The following is a 19,061-nucleotide window of genomic DNA, read 5'->3' as shown; positions in this document are numbered from 1 at the left end:
AAAAGACACCACAAAACTCAAAATAAACGTGAGGTTTAATAAAAGGAAAAGCAGTACAAAATGAATGAAAATTCAGGTGATATCAAGCAGAACAAAATGAAATCAAGGGTAAGTGTTTAACATTGGTCATCCTATAACAATCCCCAGCAAATCGCTGACCAGTGGAGTACATTTAAGATCTTCACAATCTGTATCTGGCACATGACTGCGGACAACCTCCCCCCCCCCCCAACCCCAACTTTTGCTTTTAGAGAGCTCTGTGCTGGCAGAGGGAACCTGACAGAGGGCAGTGGAGGTGGGGTGGGGAAGACACCTGGCCATAATAATTGCTTTGCCCCAGTCAAATCCAATTCAATTTCCAATATCTGATGCTGCTAGAGGCCGATGCTCAAAATCTAGGGCCAGCGTTAATGCGTTCAATAAAGATGGCCACAAGCTGTACTGAAATGTACGGTAAGGAGGTCAGTTAGCATTCCTTTGCAATGGGAGTCTACTCGAAATAAAGGGTTTTACTTTGCAGCTCCAAATTTATGGTCTATTTAGCTTAAAGTCTGGCCACCTCTTATTACCGGAAGCTAAGCAGGGTCGGGACTGACTAGTGCCTGGATGGGAGACCGACTGGAAAAAGCAGGTGCTGTAGGCTGAGAGGATAAAGCGGAAGTGCACATTAATCCGGCTGTATACTATCTTGGGTAAATTGAAAAGGTGGTCAATAAAATACTACAAGAAGATGGGTGTTAATAGGAGCAGAATTTGGGCATAGCCTGGGTGAGGGGCAAACTTAAGAGAATGGCAAGCAAAGATGAGAATGTTATAATGTCCTTGCATTGCTCCATGGGGCGGCCGCACCTCGAATGCTGTGCAATTCCCGTCACTGCATCTCAAAAACAAGATATAATGGAGTTAGAAAAGGTTCAGAAAAGAACAACAAAAATGATAAAAGGGATGGGACAACTTCCCTATAAAGAAAGACTAAAGTGGCTAGGGCTCTTCCGCTTGGAGAAGAGACGGCTCAGGGGAGATATGATAGGCACGAGTTGCTTGTTTACGCTTTCCAAAAATACTTGTAAGAACATACGAATAGCCTTACTGGGTCAGACCAATGGTTCATTTAGCCCGGTATCCCGTCTTCACGGAGGCCAATCCAAGTCAGAAGTATCTGGCAAAAACCCAAATAGTAGCAGCATTCCATGCTACAGTCCCATGTCTGTCTTGACAGCAGACTATGGATTTTTCCTCCAGGAACTTGTCCAAACCTTTTTTTTTTTTAAACCAGCTGCATTAGTTGCTCTTACCACATCCTCTGGTGACGCGTTCCAGAGCGTAACGATTCTCTGAGTGAAAAAAATAGTTCCTCCTATTATTTTTAAAAGTATTACTCTGTAACTTCATTTAGTGCCCCCTAGTCTTTGTAAATCTTGATGCAGGAAAAAAAAATAAATAAATTGATCCACTTCTATCCGTTCTGCACCACTCAGAAAATATTTGTTCACTCAACATGTAATTAAACTCTGTAATTCGTTGCCAGAGAATGTGATGAAAGCGGTTAGCTTTGCAGGGTTTAAAAAAGGTTTTGATAATTTCCTAAAAGTCCATAAACTATTATTAAGATGTACTTGTGGAAAACCACTTCTTAATTCTGTAAACCGCAGTTATTCCTAGGATAAGCAGTATAAAATCTGTTTCACTCTTTGGGATCTTGTCAGGTACTTGGGACCTGGGTTGGCCACTGCTGGAAACAGGCTTGATGGACCCCTTCCTTGGGTCTGTCCCAGTACAGCAGCTCTTGCGTTCTTAGCTCCCTGGCTAGGCTCTACGACTGGCATAAGTGCTTGCACCAAAGCATATATGCATGTGCTCAGTTACACTAGTATTCTACAAAGGAAAGCAGGCTTTTTTAAAAAAAAAATATATATATATATATAAAATATAGAAAAGGTTCCAGATAGGCACCTAAGAACATAAGAATTGCCGCTGCTGGGTCAGACCAGTGGTCCCATCCTGTCCAGCAGTCCACTCACGTGGCGGCCCCTAGGTCAAAGACCAGTGCTCTAAATGAGTCCAGCCTCACCTGCGTATGTTCCAGTTTAGCAGGAACCTGTTCAACTTTGTCTTGAATCCCTGAAGGGTGTTTTCCCCTATAACAGCCTCCGGAAGAGCGTTACAGTTTTCCACCACTCTCTGAGTAAAGAAGAACTTCCTTACGTTTGTACGGAATCTATCCCCTTTGAGCTTTAGAGAGTGCCCTCTCATTCTCCCTACCTTGGAGAGGTTGAACAACCTGTCTTTATCTACTTTGTCTTGAATCCCTGGAGGGTGTTTTCCCCTATGACAGCCTCTGGAAGAATGTTCCAATTTTTCACCACTCTCTGGGTGAAGAAGAACTTCCTTACGTTTCTACGGAATCTAGCCCCTTTTAACTTTAGAGAGTGCCCTCTCGTTCTCCCTACCTTGGAGAGGGTGAACAACCTGTCTCTATCTACTAAGTTTATTCCCTTCATTATCTTGAATGTTTCGATCATGTTCCCTCTCAGTCTCCTCTTTTCAAGGGAGAAGAGGCCCAGTTTCTCCAATCTCTCACTGTACGTCAACTCTTCCAGCCCCTCAACCTCTTGAAGAACTAACTGCCTTCACATGTCAACTACAGTACTAAGGAGCCCAATCTAAGCAAAAATTCTCTGATTTAGTGCCAAGGGGGAAAAATACATTGTGAAGATCTGACCCAGACAGGAATCTGCTTTCCTAGATTAACTCTTCCCCTCCCTCCCCCAAGCCATTGTTTAACAAGCCAAATACATTGTTTTGTTAAAAGAAACTTGCACTATTTCCAGGTGCTTGATTGTCAAGCAAAAAAAAAGTTGGTGACGGTCCTTAAGTATTTGCCCCAAGTAACTCTTCACCTTAAGTGGAACCAAACAAAAAACATAGCAAGACAACATAAAATATAAAAGCAGTACCAATTTTATTTCTTTCTTTATTTTGCATTTACTAAACCACTTCCCCTCAGTTTACCAACAGATTGAGGGGGGGGGACTTATCAACGTGGGCTATTTTACTGTCAACCCCAGTTATTAGTAACTAGTTCTCATTGCACAAAGGGTAAAGGGGAAGGACCCGATGTGCTGCCGTTTCTGTGTGGTTACAATCAAAGCGGTTCGCCTGGGGTAAAATGACCCATCTCAATAGTAGCCCACATTGATACCGTGTTTCCCCGAAAATAAGCCCTAGCATGATTTTCAGGGTAGGTCTTAATATAAGCCCTACCCCCGAAAATAAGCTGTCGGCAGCTGTGCGTCCCCCCTGCCCCGCTGCAGAACCCCCGCTGACCCTCCATCCTTCCCTCCCCGACCGAACCCCTTCCAGTGGAGCTGTGTCGGGCCGGCGGCACTCTAAACCAGCTGCTTCATGGCCTTCTCGCTGGGGAATTCCCTCCGCCGCGTCACTGATGATGTCATCAGTAACGCGGCACACAGAAGGCCCAAAGCAGCCTGTTTAGAGTGCTGCTGGCCCGACGCAGCTCTGCCAGAAGGTATTTATGGTTGAAGTCGGCGGGGTTCGGTTGGGAGGGAAGGATGGAGGGTCAGCGGGGGTTCAGCTGTGCGGCGGGTGCTCAAGGGTTCTGCTGCACAAGGGATGGGAGAGAGGGAAGGATGGAAGCTGGGCAAGGGTTCGGCTGCACAGAGGGATGGGAGAGATGGAGGGATAGAAAGATGCTGCAGAGGGAAGGCACAAGGGGATAGGTAAGAGGGGAGGAAAGACGTTGCACTTGGGGGAAAGAAAGGAAAGAGGAAGAATTGGGAGGAAGGGAGAGTTTATCATGTACATGAAAAAAATAAGCTCTACCCGAAAATAAGACCTAGTGGGATTTTTGGCCCAAAATTTAAATAAGACAGTGTCTTATTTTCACGGAAACATGGTATGTTTCCCCCTTAGTGTGAACAGTTTCAATCTCTGGGAACCACAGTTGAGATTGTGACATCATAATGCCTCATTCCACCAATAAGAGCCAACCTCATCAGTGATGTCACAATGCCTCGACTGATATGTACTTGACTCACATATATATAGCAGTGATTTCGATTTCTACAGACATTTCTTTGTCCTTTAAATTGGGGGTGGGGTGGGGGGAATTACATTATGGGCTACTGTGGACCTCAATTAGCAGTAACCAGGTCTCATTAAATAAAATGGGACCTGTGGTAAAACAGTACAGCCTAATTTTAGCCCACGTTGATAACTAGGCCCCTAAGAAATGTCTTATGTATAATTCTAGTGTAACAATGTTGGCTTTCTTTGGCGATTCAGGTCACACTTTGGTTATCAGTTAGACAAAAGGCAAAGTCAAGCTTATCTCACACCACAAAAATGATTTGGTCTCAGCTATTTAAAAAAAAATCCCAAAATACAGTCAAGTACGCAGGAAAAATAAACAAAAAACGACTTCCTGCCACCTTCCTTTCTTATGGTCCCTAAGAAATTAACTACCTGCTGCTTCCATTCACCCTTTACCATATATATTTATGTTTAAAGAGGCACAGCCTTAATATTTATAGTCAGAACTCAGTAAATAATTGCTTAAATGTTATTTAACACTACTATATGAAAAAAAAAAAAACACTTCCTGTGTTAAATATACCTGAATATACAGTCAGTTCTGTGATGTTTTTTCCAACACCTAGACATTTTTTTTTTTTATAACACTGTATCATGTTTTCTCTTATTTATTCCTATTAAAGTTCAATAAAAACACCTGAGCTATGCAATATGATAACTAAATTGCATTTTTTTCCCTTAATTGAGAGTCTCATCTTCCTTATAATGTTTAAAAAAAAAACCAGAGGCAGGCCCAGGGCTCAGATGCACATTTCTACATAAATCTAGGTTAGCAAGTTCTGCTGCCTCTTAGCTTTGGAATTTTTGGTCACAATTCACACCCAGAACCTGGGGATTTACAAGCTGGAGAGCTCAAATCGACCCATCCAGGTGGGCAGTTTGGGAAGCTGTAAGGCCCACTGCTGGTAGATCATCAGGACTAATAGCCCAAGTGCTCCAGGCCAGGGAACACCAAACAAGAATTTACTATAATAATAATAAAAAAAATTTTTAATACGTCATTAAATTGAAAATCAGCAAATAAATAGTTGTCCATGTTATTTTGATAAAAATAACTAATATTCACTTTTGGTGCAAAGATCACATCCTGTAGCTATGCTTTTCTGTTTATTGGAAACAAAAAAAAACAAAAGGAATTGACCCCTAAATATCCACAAAGAAGAAAATCCAGAGAAAACTAAAAAAAAAACTCTGTGGAGTGACGATGTTCCTAAATGGACTTTATTTGAAAGTGTCAAAGTTCCAAAGGTCCACTGAAATCATCCACATAAAATAATTTCATCCACATAAAAGTAAATCATCCACATAAGAGCCTTAAAGGACCTAGTCCGCTAGGGATACAGGACCCAACATGGTCCACGTTTCGATAAAAAGTCTTCTTCAGGGGTCCTATAAAGGTGAGTACATGGGAAACAATTGTGTGGTGAGACGGAAGTGTATCAACTTTATAGGACCCCCAGGGAGCTGTAGGGCCCCGCCAGCAAGAGTGCGTGTGCGTGCTTCTACTCCCTCAAGCCGCTGTCATCGTCCCCCTCCCCCGTGCACCTTTTCCTGGCACACATGAACCCCCATTGACCCTTCCACCACGAGACACACAAACCTCCCGGCTCCAGCAGCGGCCACATCACACTAAAGACTCTGCTTCGCAGCCTTCCCATGCTCTGATTTCCTCTGCTGGCGTCTCTGATGATGTCATCAGAGATGCGGCAGAGTTGAAATCAGAGCATGGGAAGGCCGCGAAGCAGAGTCTTTAGTGTGATGCGGCCGCTGCTGGAGCCAGTAGGTTTGATGGTTGTCTCACGGTGGGAAGGTCAGTGGGGTCGGCTGCACGGCGGCGATAGTGGCGGTGGGGGAGAGGGTTCTACTGCACAAGGGGATGGCTGGCAGGCAGGCAAGCTGGCTTTGGAGGGTGGGGGTGGGACAAATTATGGAAGGCAGTGAGGGGAAGCAGGGAAGAGGTTCTGCTGGGTCAGGGGAGCAGGGAAGAGGAGCAGGGGGAGTACGGAAGAGGTGCTGCTGGACAGGGGGAGCAGGGAAGAGGTGCTACTGCACAGAGAAGTGGGTTGGGGGAGGGAAATGCTGCTGCTGCTGCACAGGAAAATGGAGGGGGAGGGTATGCTTCTGCTGCTACTGCACAGGGAAGTGGAGTGGGAAGGGAAATGCTCCTGGTGAGAAAAGGGGGCTGGGGCAAAAATGGGTTTGGAGCTGGGGCTGAAAATAGTGGACATGTGAGGGAAGGAGGCTTTACTAGCACCCGTTAATGTAACGGGCTTAAACACTAGTCTAAATAATAAAATTATAAACTATATTAACTAGGGTACAGTATCTAGGACTACCAAGTTAAAAAAGAGAGGGCTATCCTCCTACTTTCTCTACCCACCTATTTGGAAGCCATCTTGTAACACCCTTCTCATACACAGGCAGAGCACTCTGGTTGCCTTGTGTATTCTGATCTCATGGCTACAGCTCCACACAGAGTGACACACACGGGTTCTCTAAACACATCTCCTAAGCCTTTTTACAAGCTTAGGAAGCAACAGTGAACAGGACACGCACTCGTCCTCAACATTAGTTCTTGGACCATCAGTAGAGAATTTTGATAGAAAACTATGCTGCTAAAGAGAGTACCCGTGGCTACTGGCTTTAGTGGCACTTTCATTTCTTCTTGGGGCTATTCCTTAAAAGGCTTTCCAGAGGGTCAGAAAAGTTTTACCAATTGTGGGGTTTGAGGAATCTTCTTAATTTAGCTTTGCAGAATGCACGCTGTAAGGCAACTAGCAAAACATTTTAGGAGGCTCAATATTTGGGATTTTACTTGCAAGATCAGTGACTAGCTCAGGTCTTTATCCTGATCCGTTGGCCTTCCAAATTCAATTCAAATCAGATCTATAAAATGGGTGAGGTTCCCATTTAATAAACCTTTTCCCATTAAGCCCAGCAATCATAGTAGTCTTAGCTAGGGGCCACAGACTGCATCATCTTGCAGAATCCTGCACACGTGTCCCGAGTCTAGCCACAATGTGTCACCATTATGCAAAGGCTAAAACACTCTCCCCTCCAGCAGCCTTAACCCAAAATGTGGGTTGAGAACTAATTTGGGTTCTTTGCACAGCAGCGAGCCACTAGACTGACTCAGAAACTTAAGTTCTCTTAATACAAATCAGAGGTGGCCCCCTTCAGTTAGGCCTTTAATAAACAGAACCTCCAAAAAGGATCCTGGATGGGACAGTCATCTTGCTTCCTTCAGGAATATTAATGGAGCGCCCATTACATCAACCAAGGAAAATTAATAGACTCCTCTCAGATTAGTTGTGAATTTTTGTCCCTATAAATGTCAATATCAACATATCACCCAGCGTGAATTAAAAAAAAATAAAATAAAAAAGGTGCCATTTCCACTTTAAAAAAACATGCTCACTGGGGTCAGTAACAAAAAGGTAATGAACAGGAATTTCTTCAGCGTCACAAAAATATTCACTTATGCAATAAAGAAAATAAAAACATGTTCATGAGTTTTAGCACTCAAGTCTGAAAATATATATCCATTATTGTATATATACACACATAAATATATTGCATATATATGATAATGAAGTGTGTGGCGCGGTGGATGAAGCTACAGCCTCAGCACCCTGAGGTTGTGGGTTCAAATCCCGCGCTGTTCCTTGTGACCCTGGGCAAGTCACTTAATCCTCCATAGCCCCAGGTACGTTAGATAGATTGTGAGCCCGCCGGGACAGAGAGGGAAAATGCTTGAGTACCTGATTGTAAAAACCGCTTTTAGATAACCTTGATAGGCGGTATATAAAATCCTAATAAACTTGAAACTTGAAGTGTTTATGAAAATTCAGTTTTAAAAAAAATCCCCCCAATAAAAAAAACTTGTGTCTCACACAACCAAGGAAAGAGAATCCTAACTAAGCACTTGGAAGAGTTTGACTTGAAATACAAATGCCAGATTTGTGATTTAGGAGAAGTAGTGCCTCTTTTGCCAAGGATTGAAGTTCCCGTGACGGGAAGGGGTAAAACGCGGACTTCATGGACCTGACGGACCTCGCGGATCTAAACCCGTACGGCCTTAAAAATCTGAGGTCCATGTCGGTCCGTGTCCCTGCCGCTTGTAGTTTCTGTCGCTGACAGATCTTGATTGAGATTTGAGCGCTGACGGATCCGTCTCAGCATAGGAAGGGAAAAGTGTTAGGATCCGTCAGCGCTAAAAATCTCTTCCAGGTCTGTCAGAGCCAGAGACTAGTGCTGGAGTTTGGAGACTTCTTTTCCCGCTCTGCCGCTGCAGCACTAGTCTCTGGCTCTGACAGACCTGGAAGAGATTTTTAGCGCTGACGGATCCTAACACTTTTCCCTCCCTATGCTGAGACGGATCCGTCAGCGCTCAAATCTCAATCAAGATCTGTCAGCGACAGAAACTACAAGCGGCAGGGACACGGACCGACACCGACCTCAGATTTTTAAGGCCGTACGGGTTTAGATCCGCGAGGTCCGTCAGGTCCGTGAGGTCCGCGTTTTACCCCTTCCCTCCTGTGACTTCTGGAAACATGAAAACAAATCCTGGGGAAAAGGAGCTTGGGTGGTGGTGGGGTGGAGGGCAGAGGAGAAATGCACACACAACACATTGTGCAAACAAAACAGTGGAACATGACCAGATTTCAACGCTGCACAATTTTTCTTGTGGCATTTTTTGGCCTTCCTGAGGTACAGGATATTACCTGGGCTAAAGGTGTCATCACATTGATTAATGAGCAATTGATTCACAGGCTGCTTTTTTTTTAAAAAAAATTTTTTTAATTGTGTCTGAACTTTACATTTGCTTTTAAAGAGGTTGGAGAAGGGCTGCCCAACAGATCACTAACAGCTCCGCAGTGAACGTGGCAGGGCAGGGACATGCATGACCCAGAACGTTCCACAGAACCGATTTCGTGTTGTTCCATTAGAGAAGCTGTATTAAAAGCTGCGATACGTCCTCTTCAATGAAAGAGGGTCACAAACAAGGTAGCCCCTTTGCTCACAGACAGGCCTCCACATTAGGGTGTCAGTGCATTATATATATATTTTTTTAAATTTTACAAACTCTCTTGCATAACAAATGAAAGACAGATTACCAACCAACCTTATGGGATCACCCAAATACACTCTGCACCATCCCTCCTACAAGGACAGTTTTTAAGCTGTGCCAAGGGCCACACCAACCAGCGTCGGCAACACAACAGCCAAAGCTGCTAGCCCCATCTCCTGTCCCATCACGCACAGGAGAGGGGAACCCTTAAGATACTGATATAAAAACCAGACATAATGGCAGAAGGCTAACATCCAGACCTAAAGCTTTGTCTTCAGTTACTGGACACATCTAATGATTGAACCGTGAGGGCATTTCTGCAAGTCTGAAAAACAAAACAAAGCCAAAAAAAAAAAAAACAACCACCCCGCACAACTATTTTGTCAAGGAATCATAAGACAATGGTTACTATCTGACCATAATTCTCTTATAAATAATTTTTTTTTGTTTTAAATGCACAGTAGAAACCAAAACCAAAAAGGAATGCTGATCTTCAAAACAATGAGTGGCGTGCTTCCCTCCGGGGAAAATACCATCCTTCAAAACCAGTGGTGAATCAAGATAAATAACCCTCTGGCGGTCACGTTTCAATGACAGCTCATTTACTAAATATCCCTAATGCATGGCTGTGTTATCTGCGCAGATCCCTCAGACCAGTTCAGGGCACTCCGATACCTGTACGGATTACAACACACTGTTAATTCTGTAAACGGTGCAGGGTCTCTCTTGCTCGTTTTCACTCGCAACATTTTAGGACAGCGGGTTCATAATGGTGGCATTTCATGCACCTTAGCGCACATGAAAAGTGCAAGTCCGCTCTTGGGATGGGAGCTTGTGCGCGTTTAACTGAAAAATAAAAATGAAACAAAACAAACAGAAGACAAAAGGGTTAAATGATATGGCAGGGGAGGAGAGAACAAAAGCAAAACTGAAAGGGAAGTCTGGTGAAATGAATGACAACACTTATGAAACGTTATTTGGCGAACCTTCAAATACGTTACTGCCCTCGAAGTGAAGGAAAAATGAGAAACCTTTAAAAAAAAAGTACACGGCTCAAACTGCTAAGCAACATTTTCTGAAGTCAAAACCATTTTATTGGGTGCACCGTCAGTAGCGGCCAGGACACATGCGTGCCACTGTATTGCCTTAGGACCTTACGCAGCTTTTTGTTAATGCCTTCCTATGCTAACGTTTCAGTAGTCTCTTCAGTTTAAAGATGCAGGGCTTCTTTTACTAAGCCGCAGTAGGGCTTTAACGCGCGTGCGAGATGCTAACGCCAGCATTGAGCTGACATTAGCTCTAGCCACGTAGCGCAGGGTTAGCGAGTGCTAAAAACGCTAGCGCACCTTAGTAAAAGGAACCCATCGTGTTAAAGAATATTTTTGCCTTCAATTTAATAGTCAATGCTTTTCTGCATTGTAATTGTTGAAATTATGATTTGATAATGTCTGTATTGATATTGTATCATTTCTCGGGGGGGGGGATGGGAAACTTACGTTTGCCTATTGTTTGTGTCATATGTTTAGCGACTAAAGGGCGACCTGGATAATATGCATAAGCAACGTGTAAACCGCATTGTTTTATGCGGAATATAAATTGTTGAATAAATAAGTAAATCAAATTTAGACTAATATTTTTGTTCCGATTAATCTGACCATCTTTTCTCATGAAAGGGAAGAAAAAAAAGTGGGACCAGTCTTACTTTCTCCTGTCTTTGTCCTTCTTTAGCGGCTGCTGTGAAGCTGCCTGTAGGGACTGCGACTGCACAGACTCCATCGCCATCTTCCGCCTGTTGAAGGCGTTGGTCTCGTCCTCCAGCTCTTTCCTCTTTTCATCCACCTTACGCTTCTCTTCCTGGTGGAGCCTCTTAAGGAGTTCAAACTTATCCTGAAGCTGGAAAGGAATGGACACAGGGATCGTTAAGCGCCTGTTTCCACCTCGTCTCAGCAGGAGGCACACCGACAAACCCGCGCACGGCAACCGCGCCCCTACAAATGCACGCATGACAATAGCGCCCCGTCAATTTTGCCCCGTAACATGCGCTCACCAATCTGAATCTGGCATAAGTGGCTATCTGGAAGGCCCTGATTTGCTCAGACTCTTCCAGGCCCCGTCCCTCGGGAAGGGCTTGAGGCGCCTCAAGCCCCTCCCAAGGGACGGGGCTTGAGGAGTCTCAGCAAATCAGGGCCTTCCAGATATCCATGTATGTAAAGGGTTCCCATAATCATCATGTAAACCTTACCCTAAGACTAGATACCAAGTTAATCTTTCAAGTGACGGGGGGGGGGGGGTTCCCCACCCCCACCCCATCCCTCAAAAAGACAACATGGTATCCGCTGTGGATTGTGATCGGGGCGCATTTGACGGCTCACCTCCCATTCAGGGTCACCCAGCAGCGTGCATTTGTTTTACACGCAATTGTCGGGGCGCAATTGTCAGGCATGCATGTGACGGGTCACCCAGCCACCGAGGATCTATTTGGCGCCACTTACTGCACTTTTAGGTAAAATGAAGGAGTTTTAAAACCTAAATCTTATAAATGCTGCAGATTTTCCTGAAAAGTAAAGGAAACATGTAATACACACAAGCAACACACTTCCTCTAATTCATTTCACAGTAATGAGGAGGGGGGGGGCACATATTACATGCGGCTCTCCCTTCAAAGTAATATTTCACTTTTAAATCTAATAATGCATCTGATTATATGAAAATATAGAGCACATAAGCAAAGGACAATACTGGTAACAGAGCTTGAAATTTATTTGCTCTCACTTGACCACAAGAGGGAGCTACATCTCCATGTCTATAAAATGACTTTCTTGGATGTGTTCTCTGTATAAAACTGTCAGGTGTTCTTCATTTTGATCATTCCATGATTTACCTGTCCTAGCAGTGTGACAGAATGGGGTAGGGTTACCAAACGTCCGGGAAAACCCAGACATGTCCTTTTGAGGACTGTCCGGGGGCTCGGACGGACTTTCCAAAACACTGCAGTTTGTCCAGGTTTTGGAAAACCCTGCCATGTCCGGAGGACCTCTGATCACGCGCAGATGGCGTCACACGCATCCACGTGTGCTCTGAGGCCTTCCAGACCGGCGGGAAAGAAGAGACGAGGCTGACTGTGGGCAGAATGAGGAAGGGTTAGAAGCAGAATGGGGCGGGGCTGGGGGGAGGGTAGAACAGGGAGGGGTCACGCATCCAGGATTTTACAGCTTTCGGGATGGTAACCCTAAAATGGGATTAGCAACACTCTCTGCTATTGATGATAAAAATTTGTCCCCGTGTCATTCTCTACTTTGATAGGTCACTTAGCAAAGATACAATGGCTATGCCAGACCTGCAGATCCCTAGGCCAGCCCAGGCAAATGCCCACCTACCTCCCTCTCCTTTTCCTTCAGTTCCGATTCTGTCTCTTTGACTTTGCTCACAAACATCTGTCGCATCTCTTCCTCTTTCCTCTGTAGTTCACCCAGGAATTCTTTCCTCTTGGCTTCGTATGTTTCTTGAAGGCTGGGAATGCAAAACCACAACATGTTAAAGCAAATGCAGGGAGAAGCTCTCAGCCTAACTTGTCGTAGCAAAGAGTAAAACAGACGCAGCTCTGCCCCAGAACACAGTTCTGTACCCCTATCTGCACTCTGGAAACACCTCCATACTCAACTCTTTTTTCCACATGTACCTAAGGCCCCACCCATAGGAGGGGCCTTAGGCATCTGGGCCAATCAGGCCTTAGGCTCCTGTAGGATGGGCCGGAGTGGGGCGGGCCTGCCTCATTTAAACGGAGGCAGGCCTGCTGGCCGGACGGTGGAAAGACCCGTCCATCCAGCCAATGTTCAAGGTGAGCCCGGGGGGGGGGGTCCAGCAAGGGGGGGGTTGGGGTTTTTATTAGGGGGTCTGGGGAGGAGGGTTCATTGAGGGGATCTGGCACCCTCCTGCCGACGATCTTCAGAGTGGGGGGGGAGGGGTTGGGCTCCCTCCTACCACAATCTTCAGGGTGGGGGTGGGGGGGTCAGGTCCAGTCTTGGGCAGGAGGGCTGGGCTCCCTCCTGCTGCGATCGTTTGGGCCGGGACTGACAGCCACGCTGGGGGGGGGGGATGCCGGATTATAGGGGGGGGGTGAAGCAGCGTCGGTGGCCTCGGGGGGGGGGGGAAACGAATCAAGCAAGTTCCCCTTACTTCCTATGGGGAAACTTGCTTTGATATATGAGTAAATTGGTTTACGGGCATGCTTCTGGAACGAATTATGCTCGTACACCAAGGGTCCACTGTATACTCTGTTTTGTTCAGTCTAGGACACCCAGATCTTTTTCCTGTATTTATAGCTACAGGATGAGACCCTATGAGCACAGAAGTACACTTCTCCTTCTGTATTCGCGGTTTCAGCAATATCGGTTTCGATTATTCGCGGTTTTTAGCTTGCTGACACCTCCCCTCCAAAATTACATCAGTCCGCATAGGAAAATCGTTGATTCCAAGCGTTTACAGAAAAAAATCGATGATTTCCAGCACTTTCTTCACCTCGTTTTGCCTCTCCTTCAGGAACAGGCCAGGTCTCCCACCATGTTATTCGTGATCTCACCATATTCACGACGGTTTTTAATAGAAAACAGTGAATAACATATGAAAATGTTATTCGCGGGTCTGTTAATTCCCCATCACAGCGAATACGAAGGGAGAAAGTGTAGAGAATGACAAGGGGACAAATTTGTCCCTGTCCCCCCGCAGGAACTCAATTTCCCCCGTCCCCGCGAATTTTGTCGCTTTCCCTGTCCTTCCCTCTATTCCTTGCACAAACCTCGAATACTTAAAAGCGTTTTGAGGCAGATGAGGACGGCGCTTGCAGGAAAGGGCGCGGGGACAGGAAAAGATCTCGCTGGGACGGCATGGGAAAATGAGTCCCTGCGGGGACGGGAAAAATTTTGTCCCCGTGTCATTCTCTACACAGAAGTTTCACGTAGTTTCACCTCCCAAGGCATTAGATACAAGAGCATCTCTCAAACTGGTCCCAACATTATAACGGGGGAATAGGAGCCAATGGATTACCTAAATGGCTGATTGTCAGGATCTGTGTCTTTGAATCCCATCTCCTCCAGTTTACACCGTCTGTACAGCTCGTAGTGCCGGCTGTGTGTTTGTTCTCGAAGATCTTCCATGTTGACTCTAATCAGCATTTCTCGCAGTTTCATAAAATCACAGTGACTTTCATTCTCCACTATTTTAATAAAAAGAGAAAGGGGGGAAAAAAACCAAGAAAACACCCCTCAGCAAAAGCAACTAAAAATACCACAGCCTGTAAAATTGGTACCAGGCTTCTAACAGGGGCATCTCAAAGACAAGTCATGCATTGCTCACCACATCTCTTTGCAAATTAGGGCTCTCTCTTACAGTGAGCATTACCACACCCCTGTGTGGCGGACATTTACACGCTTGGTGAATCACTTTTCCATCCTGGGATTTCCTTCCAGCGGACATCTTTAAGTTCTGACTTGTAAAGCAAAAACCCCAACTTGCACTCCAGTTTTACAAAGTGGCAGTGTTTTTTTGTTTTGTTTTTTTAACGGAGAGAGACAGCTTGCAGCCGCCTTAGCCGGGACAAAACATTTTGAAAAAACAAAAACCAAAATTGTCTGTGGCTCGTGAAATTATATTGGACATGCCCAGCTGTTTAACTCTTAACTTAAATCCAAAGACAAACGGATGAAAAGGTCCCAAATAGAAAGAGCTGTTAATTGGCTTCAAAATATATTTTTGCACCTCATGTCAGCGAGTCTTAAACTTTTGCATAGAGGTAACTGAAGAACTGAATTCAGGGTAACAAATGGCAACTTATAACGAAAGCTGCAACTTTGAAATAACTCGAACGTATGACCTCAGGAAACACCAACATTTGGAGCTCCTTTTAACCCTTTCAGGACCAAGGGACATATTTGTCCCATAACTTTAAAATCCTATAAATTTTGATTGGGATAGTCTACAGTTCTAAATTTGATATGTACGGATTCCATAGGATACTGCCTTTATGTAAACAAACTGGTTCCGACATTCATTCATTAGCGTCGTTGCCAGATTGACGAGAAGATTCACTTGCCACACTGTCCATAAGCCAGAAGTGTGATTTTTTTAAATAAAAATAATGATATTTCACAAAAAAAATCAATTTTTTGGCATCTGCAAGCCCTTTTTACCATAAAAATGTCGTCAAAACCACAAAAATTGGCCTACGATCCTTATGGTCCTGAAAGGGTTAATAAGCTCCTTTTACTAAGCGCGCGCTAAACCTGCGGTACGTGGCTAGAACGGTTCATAGACATAATCACGGAAGACAAAAGGCGCGCGCCAACAACTGAGCGCAAGACGGAGGCACGCACCGAAGAAAATTACTGTTTTTAGGGGCTCCGACAGGGGTTTTTGTTGGGGAGCCCCCCCCCCACTTTACTTAATACAGAGCGCGGCGGCGTTGGGGAGGGGGGTTTGGGGGGTTGTAACCCCCCACATTTTACTGGAAACTTAACTTTTTCCCTAAAAACAGGGAACAACCCCCCAACCCCCCCACAACGTGGCGCGATCTGTAATAAGTAAAGTGGGGGGGGGTTCCCCCCACGCCCCCCCGTCGGATCCCCTAAAACAGTAATTTTCTTCGGCGTGCGCCTCCACGCTGCGCTCAATTGTCTGCGCGCGCCTTTGTCCCGGCGCGCTTTTGACCTGACACCGGCTAGAACTAACGCCAGCTCAATGCTGGCATTAGAAGCTAGTGGGCGCGGCAATTTAGCGCACCGTATTCCGCGCATTAATGCCCTAACGCGGCTTAGTAGGAGGCGGCCTTAGTTTCAGTTTTGAAAGGCTTTGCGGGATATAATGAATGTTAGCCAGACTCTTCATCCCTCTCCCCCCCCCCCAAAATACACACACGCACGCACAAAGCCCAGCCCCCATCCTGTCCTCAGTCAGAGACCCTCAATTTAGCAGATGCGACACTCACCTTGAACAACCCCCCAAGGATACTGTCTCGCTCTCACAAGCTTATTCCCCACTTTCACCTCCTCTGTGCTTCCAACCACTGCGAACGGCAGATGAGCCTGCAGGGAAAAAAAGGCCACAATTCCTTGACCACTGTCCAAAGCCACGTCTCCTGCAGGTGCTCAGCAATACAGAGAATCACCGAATCACTTTCAAAATTATATTTCTAGTATACAAAAATTTGATCTTTAATGAACCCCAATTTATATCAAAAATGATTGTCCCATATAACTCTTCTCGCTCTCTAAGATCTTCCTCATCACAACTGCTTTCAGTCCCCTCGTTGAGAATTATAGGCACAAGACGTAATGATATGTTCTCCGTGAAGGCCCCCACACTGTGGAACTCTCTTCCAAATTTTATTAAAAGCGAAAAAGACCTTGTCTCTTTTAAGAAAATTTTAAAAACATATTTATTTCAAGATGCATTTGATTCATGAAACGTAACATCTTAGGTTCTCTCATTATTTTCCTTTTTTTTTTTTTTTTCTCTTCTTTCTTCGCCCCATTATTACCTAATGTGTTCTCCTTTTGATGTAAAATTCTAACAAATAACGAAATTGTAACTTTCCCCTTCCTTCCCACTCTCTCCCGTTTGTCCAATTTGTTTGTCTATTGTCTAACCTACTTAAATTAAATGTACTACCACATTCTGATGGTTTTTTAAACTGTACATCGCTTAGATATTGTTATAAGCGATTCATCAAATGAAAATTAAACTTGAAACTTGTGATTTAGAGCAGTGGTTCCCAACCCTCTCCTGGAGGACCACCAGGCCCGTCGGATTTTGGGGACAGCCCTAATGAATATGCATGAGAGAGATTTGCATATAATGGAGGTGACAGGCATGCAAATCTGCCCCATGCATATTCATTAGGGCTGTCCCCAAAACCCGACTGGCCTAGTGGTCCTCCAGGACAGGGTTGGGAACCACTGATTTAGAGGATAGCCAGAAGCCATGGAAAACCACCTCCGTGCAATGGGTAATTAATTGTCCTGTTCCTTATATTTGACTTATACTTGCTATACGCTGCCTTGAGTAAACGCCTTCAAAAAGGCAGTAAATAAACCCTGATAAATAAAGAAAGAAAATGCTGAATCACCGTGGAAATACTTTGTTAAAGAAAAAAAAAAAAGGGTCAAAGCACCAAAGCAACCCCCATTTCAGTATCAATCCTTTATACAAACCCTTGAGACCAGGCATATTTCGGCTTTTGAAATTTTTGGTTTTCCAGAATGATACTACTACTGTTTATTATTTCTATGACGCTGAAAGGCGTACACAGTGATTGGAGGGACCATTCTCCAGCCCCACCTTAACCTCTCATTTTGCCGATGCCGCTGGGCAAAACACACCGGTCAGGGCCTTAGCATCAGCGGCCCACTCACGCCATCCTGCTGCTTAAGGCCGTGACAGCCATCACTCGTTGCCGGTCTAGCTGCTATTCCGAGATCGAAACAGGAAATGATTCAGCAGGCATGGCCAACCCTGTTCTCTCATTTGCATATCTTCAAGGCTCCACAGTGGGCAAACAACTCGGCAAATATTACCATCTGCGGTGGAACACTGGTTGTCAAAGGATTTCATGACTCATCGGGCTGCCCGTTAAATCCCACAGACACTACCCTTTCGCATCACCATCTCCTTCCCTTTTCCACCGTCTCTGAAGCTTACCAATATTCCCCTTTTTTTTTGGGGGGGGGCTCGTCTCATTTGTTAAAAGATCTTCCTATATTTATTTTTTTTTTGAGAATTTCAGTTAACTGCTTCCCTGACTCAAGCACAAGTGACATTACTCACATTCATGACGGAATTGATCTCGGTGACGGCGTCGTCATCTGTTGGGAACTGATAGATTTGCACACCGTTGCTCACCAGCTCACTCATAATCTTTATCTTAAACTTGTGCAGCTCACTTTTGGAGATTGTATCTGCTTTGGCTATTATAGGTATAATATTCACCTAGGGACAGAGGGGGAGAGAAAGCTCCGTCAGCCACGATAGAAGTCCTCCACGTCTAAATAATGTTTATTAAGTCCCTGTTTATTAAAAACTTTATATACCGCATAACAGCCCAAAAAGGATCCAAGTGGTTTACAATGTATACATCACATTCATTAAGAAAAGAACTCCATTTAAAAATAGGAACGGAATAAAGCAAAGCATACAAATATTACATAAAACATTAAATTATTAAAATTATTTAATATTTGCATACTTTGTTATAAAAACAATAAAAAATATTTGAACTTATAAAAAATAGGAAAGGAAAGAAGAAAAGCAAAAGTTAATTTTTTTTCCATAAAATACTATTAACAATCAACACCTCAAATAATAAAAATTCTAATAATAATTAGACTTTCTGAATAAGAAATTCCCGCCTAGTAATGCAGAAATGGAAAAACCTCACAGGATTATTATTTTTAAGACTATAAAAGAGGTCCCATCCCTCATTACTTGAACGCAGTGGCGTAGTAAAAGGGAGTGAGGGCGTTGGTCCGCCCTGGGTGCCATGTCGGGGGGGGGGGGGCGGCACCCCTCCTCCTCTCCACTCCCTCATCACGTGTACACCTCCCCTTCCCCTGTACCTCTAGTCGGTCACCTACATGAGCGAAAGCGTCAACGTGTTCCTCACAACCGCGTGGGCTCTACCGCTGACATCCCTTCCGGGTGCCGCGCGTAGGAAGCGACGTCATATGGAGAGCCGCCGGGGTCACGAGGAGCACGCTGAAATTGTTACTCGCGGTGGTGAACAACTGGAGGTATGGGGAAGGGAAAGGGGGAGGGTGGGCAAAGCAGGGGGGGAGCGGGGAGCGAAGACGAGGGCAGGGGAGGGGTGCCTCTCACCCTAGCTGTGCCA

At 44.9% G+C, this 19,061-nt stretch overlaps 1 protein-coding gene across 7 annotated transcripts in view; it reads right to left on the bottom strand.

The window, feature by feature from the left end:
• SEPTIN8 (septin 8) overlaps positions 1 to 19,061 on the bottom strand; it is a 78,356-nt gene that overhangs the window by 22,644 nt on the left and 36,651 nt on the right. For 6 of the 7 annotated variants that reach the window (XM_033927349.1, XM_033927350.1, XM_033927348.1 and 3 more), the window contains exons 5-9: positions 18,002 to 18,163; positions 16,164 to 16,260; positions 14,228 to 14,396; positions 12,562 to 12,694; positions 10,887 to 11,077 (exon numbers count right to left, since the gene is read on the bottom strand). In XM_033927349.1, the coding sequence (XP_033783240.1) occupies positions 10,887 to 11,077; positions 12,562 to 12,694; positions 14,228 to 14,396; positions 16,164 to 16,260; positions 18,002 to 18,163 (752 nt within the window). Of the gene's footprint in view, positions 1 to 8,634; positions 10,031 to 10,886; positions 11,078 to 12,561; positions 12,695 to 14,227; positions 14,397 to 16,163; positions 16,261 to 18,001; positions 18,164 to 19,061 lie in introns of those variants that run through there. The other variant, XM_033927353.1, reaches the window with a different exon arrangement.

Source organism: Geotrypetes seraphini, chromosome 18 (assembly GCF_902459505.1).
Source record: "Geotrypetes seraphini chromosome 18, aGeoSer1.1, whole genome shotgun sequence".
Classification (NCBI taxonomy): Eukaryota; Metazoa; Chordata; class Amphibia; order Gymnophiona; family Dermophiidae; genus Geotrypetes; species Geotrypetes seraphini.
This window is presented reverse-complemented; position numbering and strand designations above follow the sequence as displayed.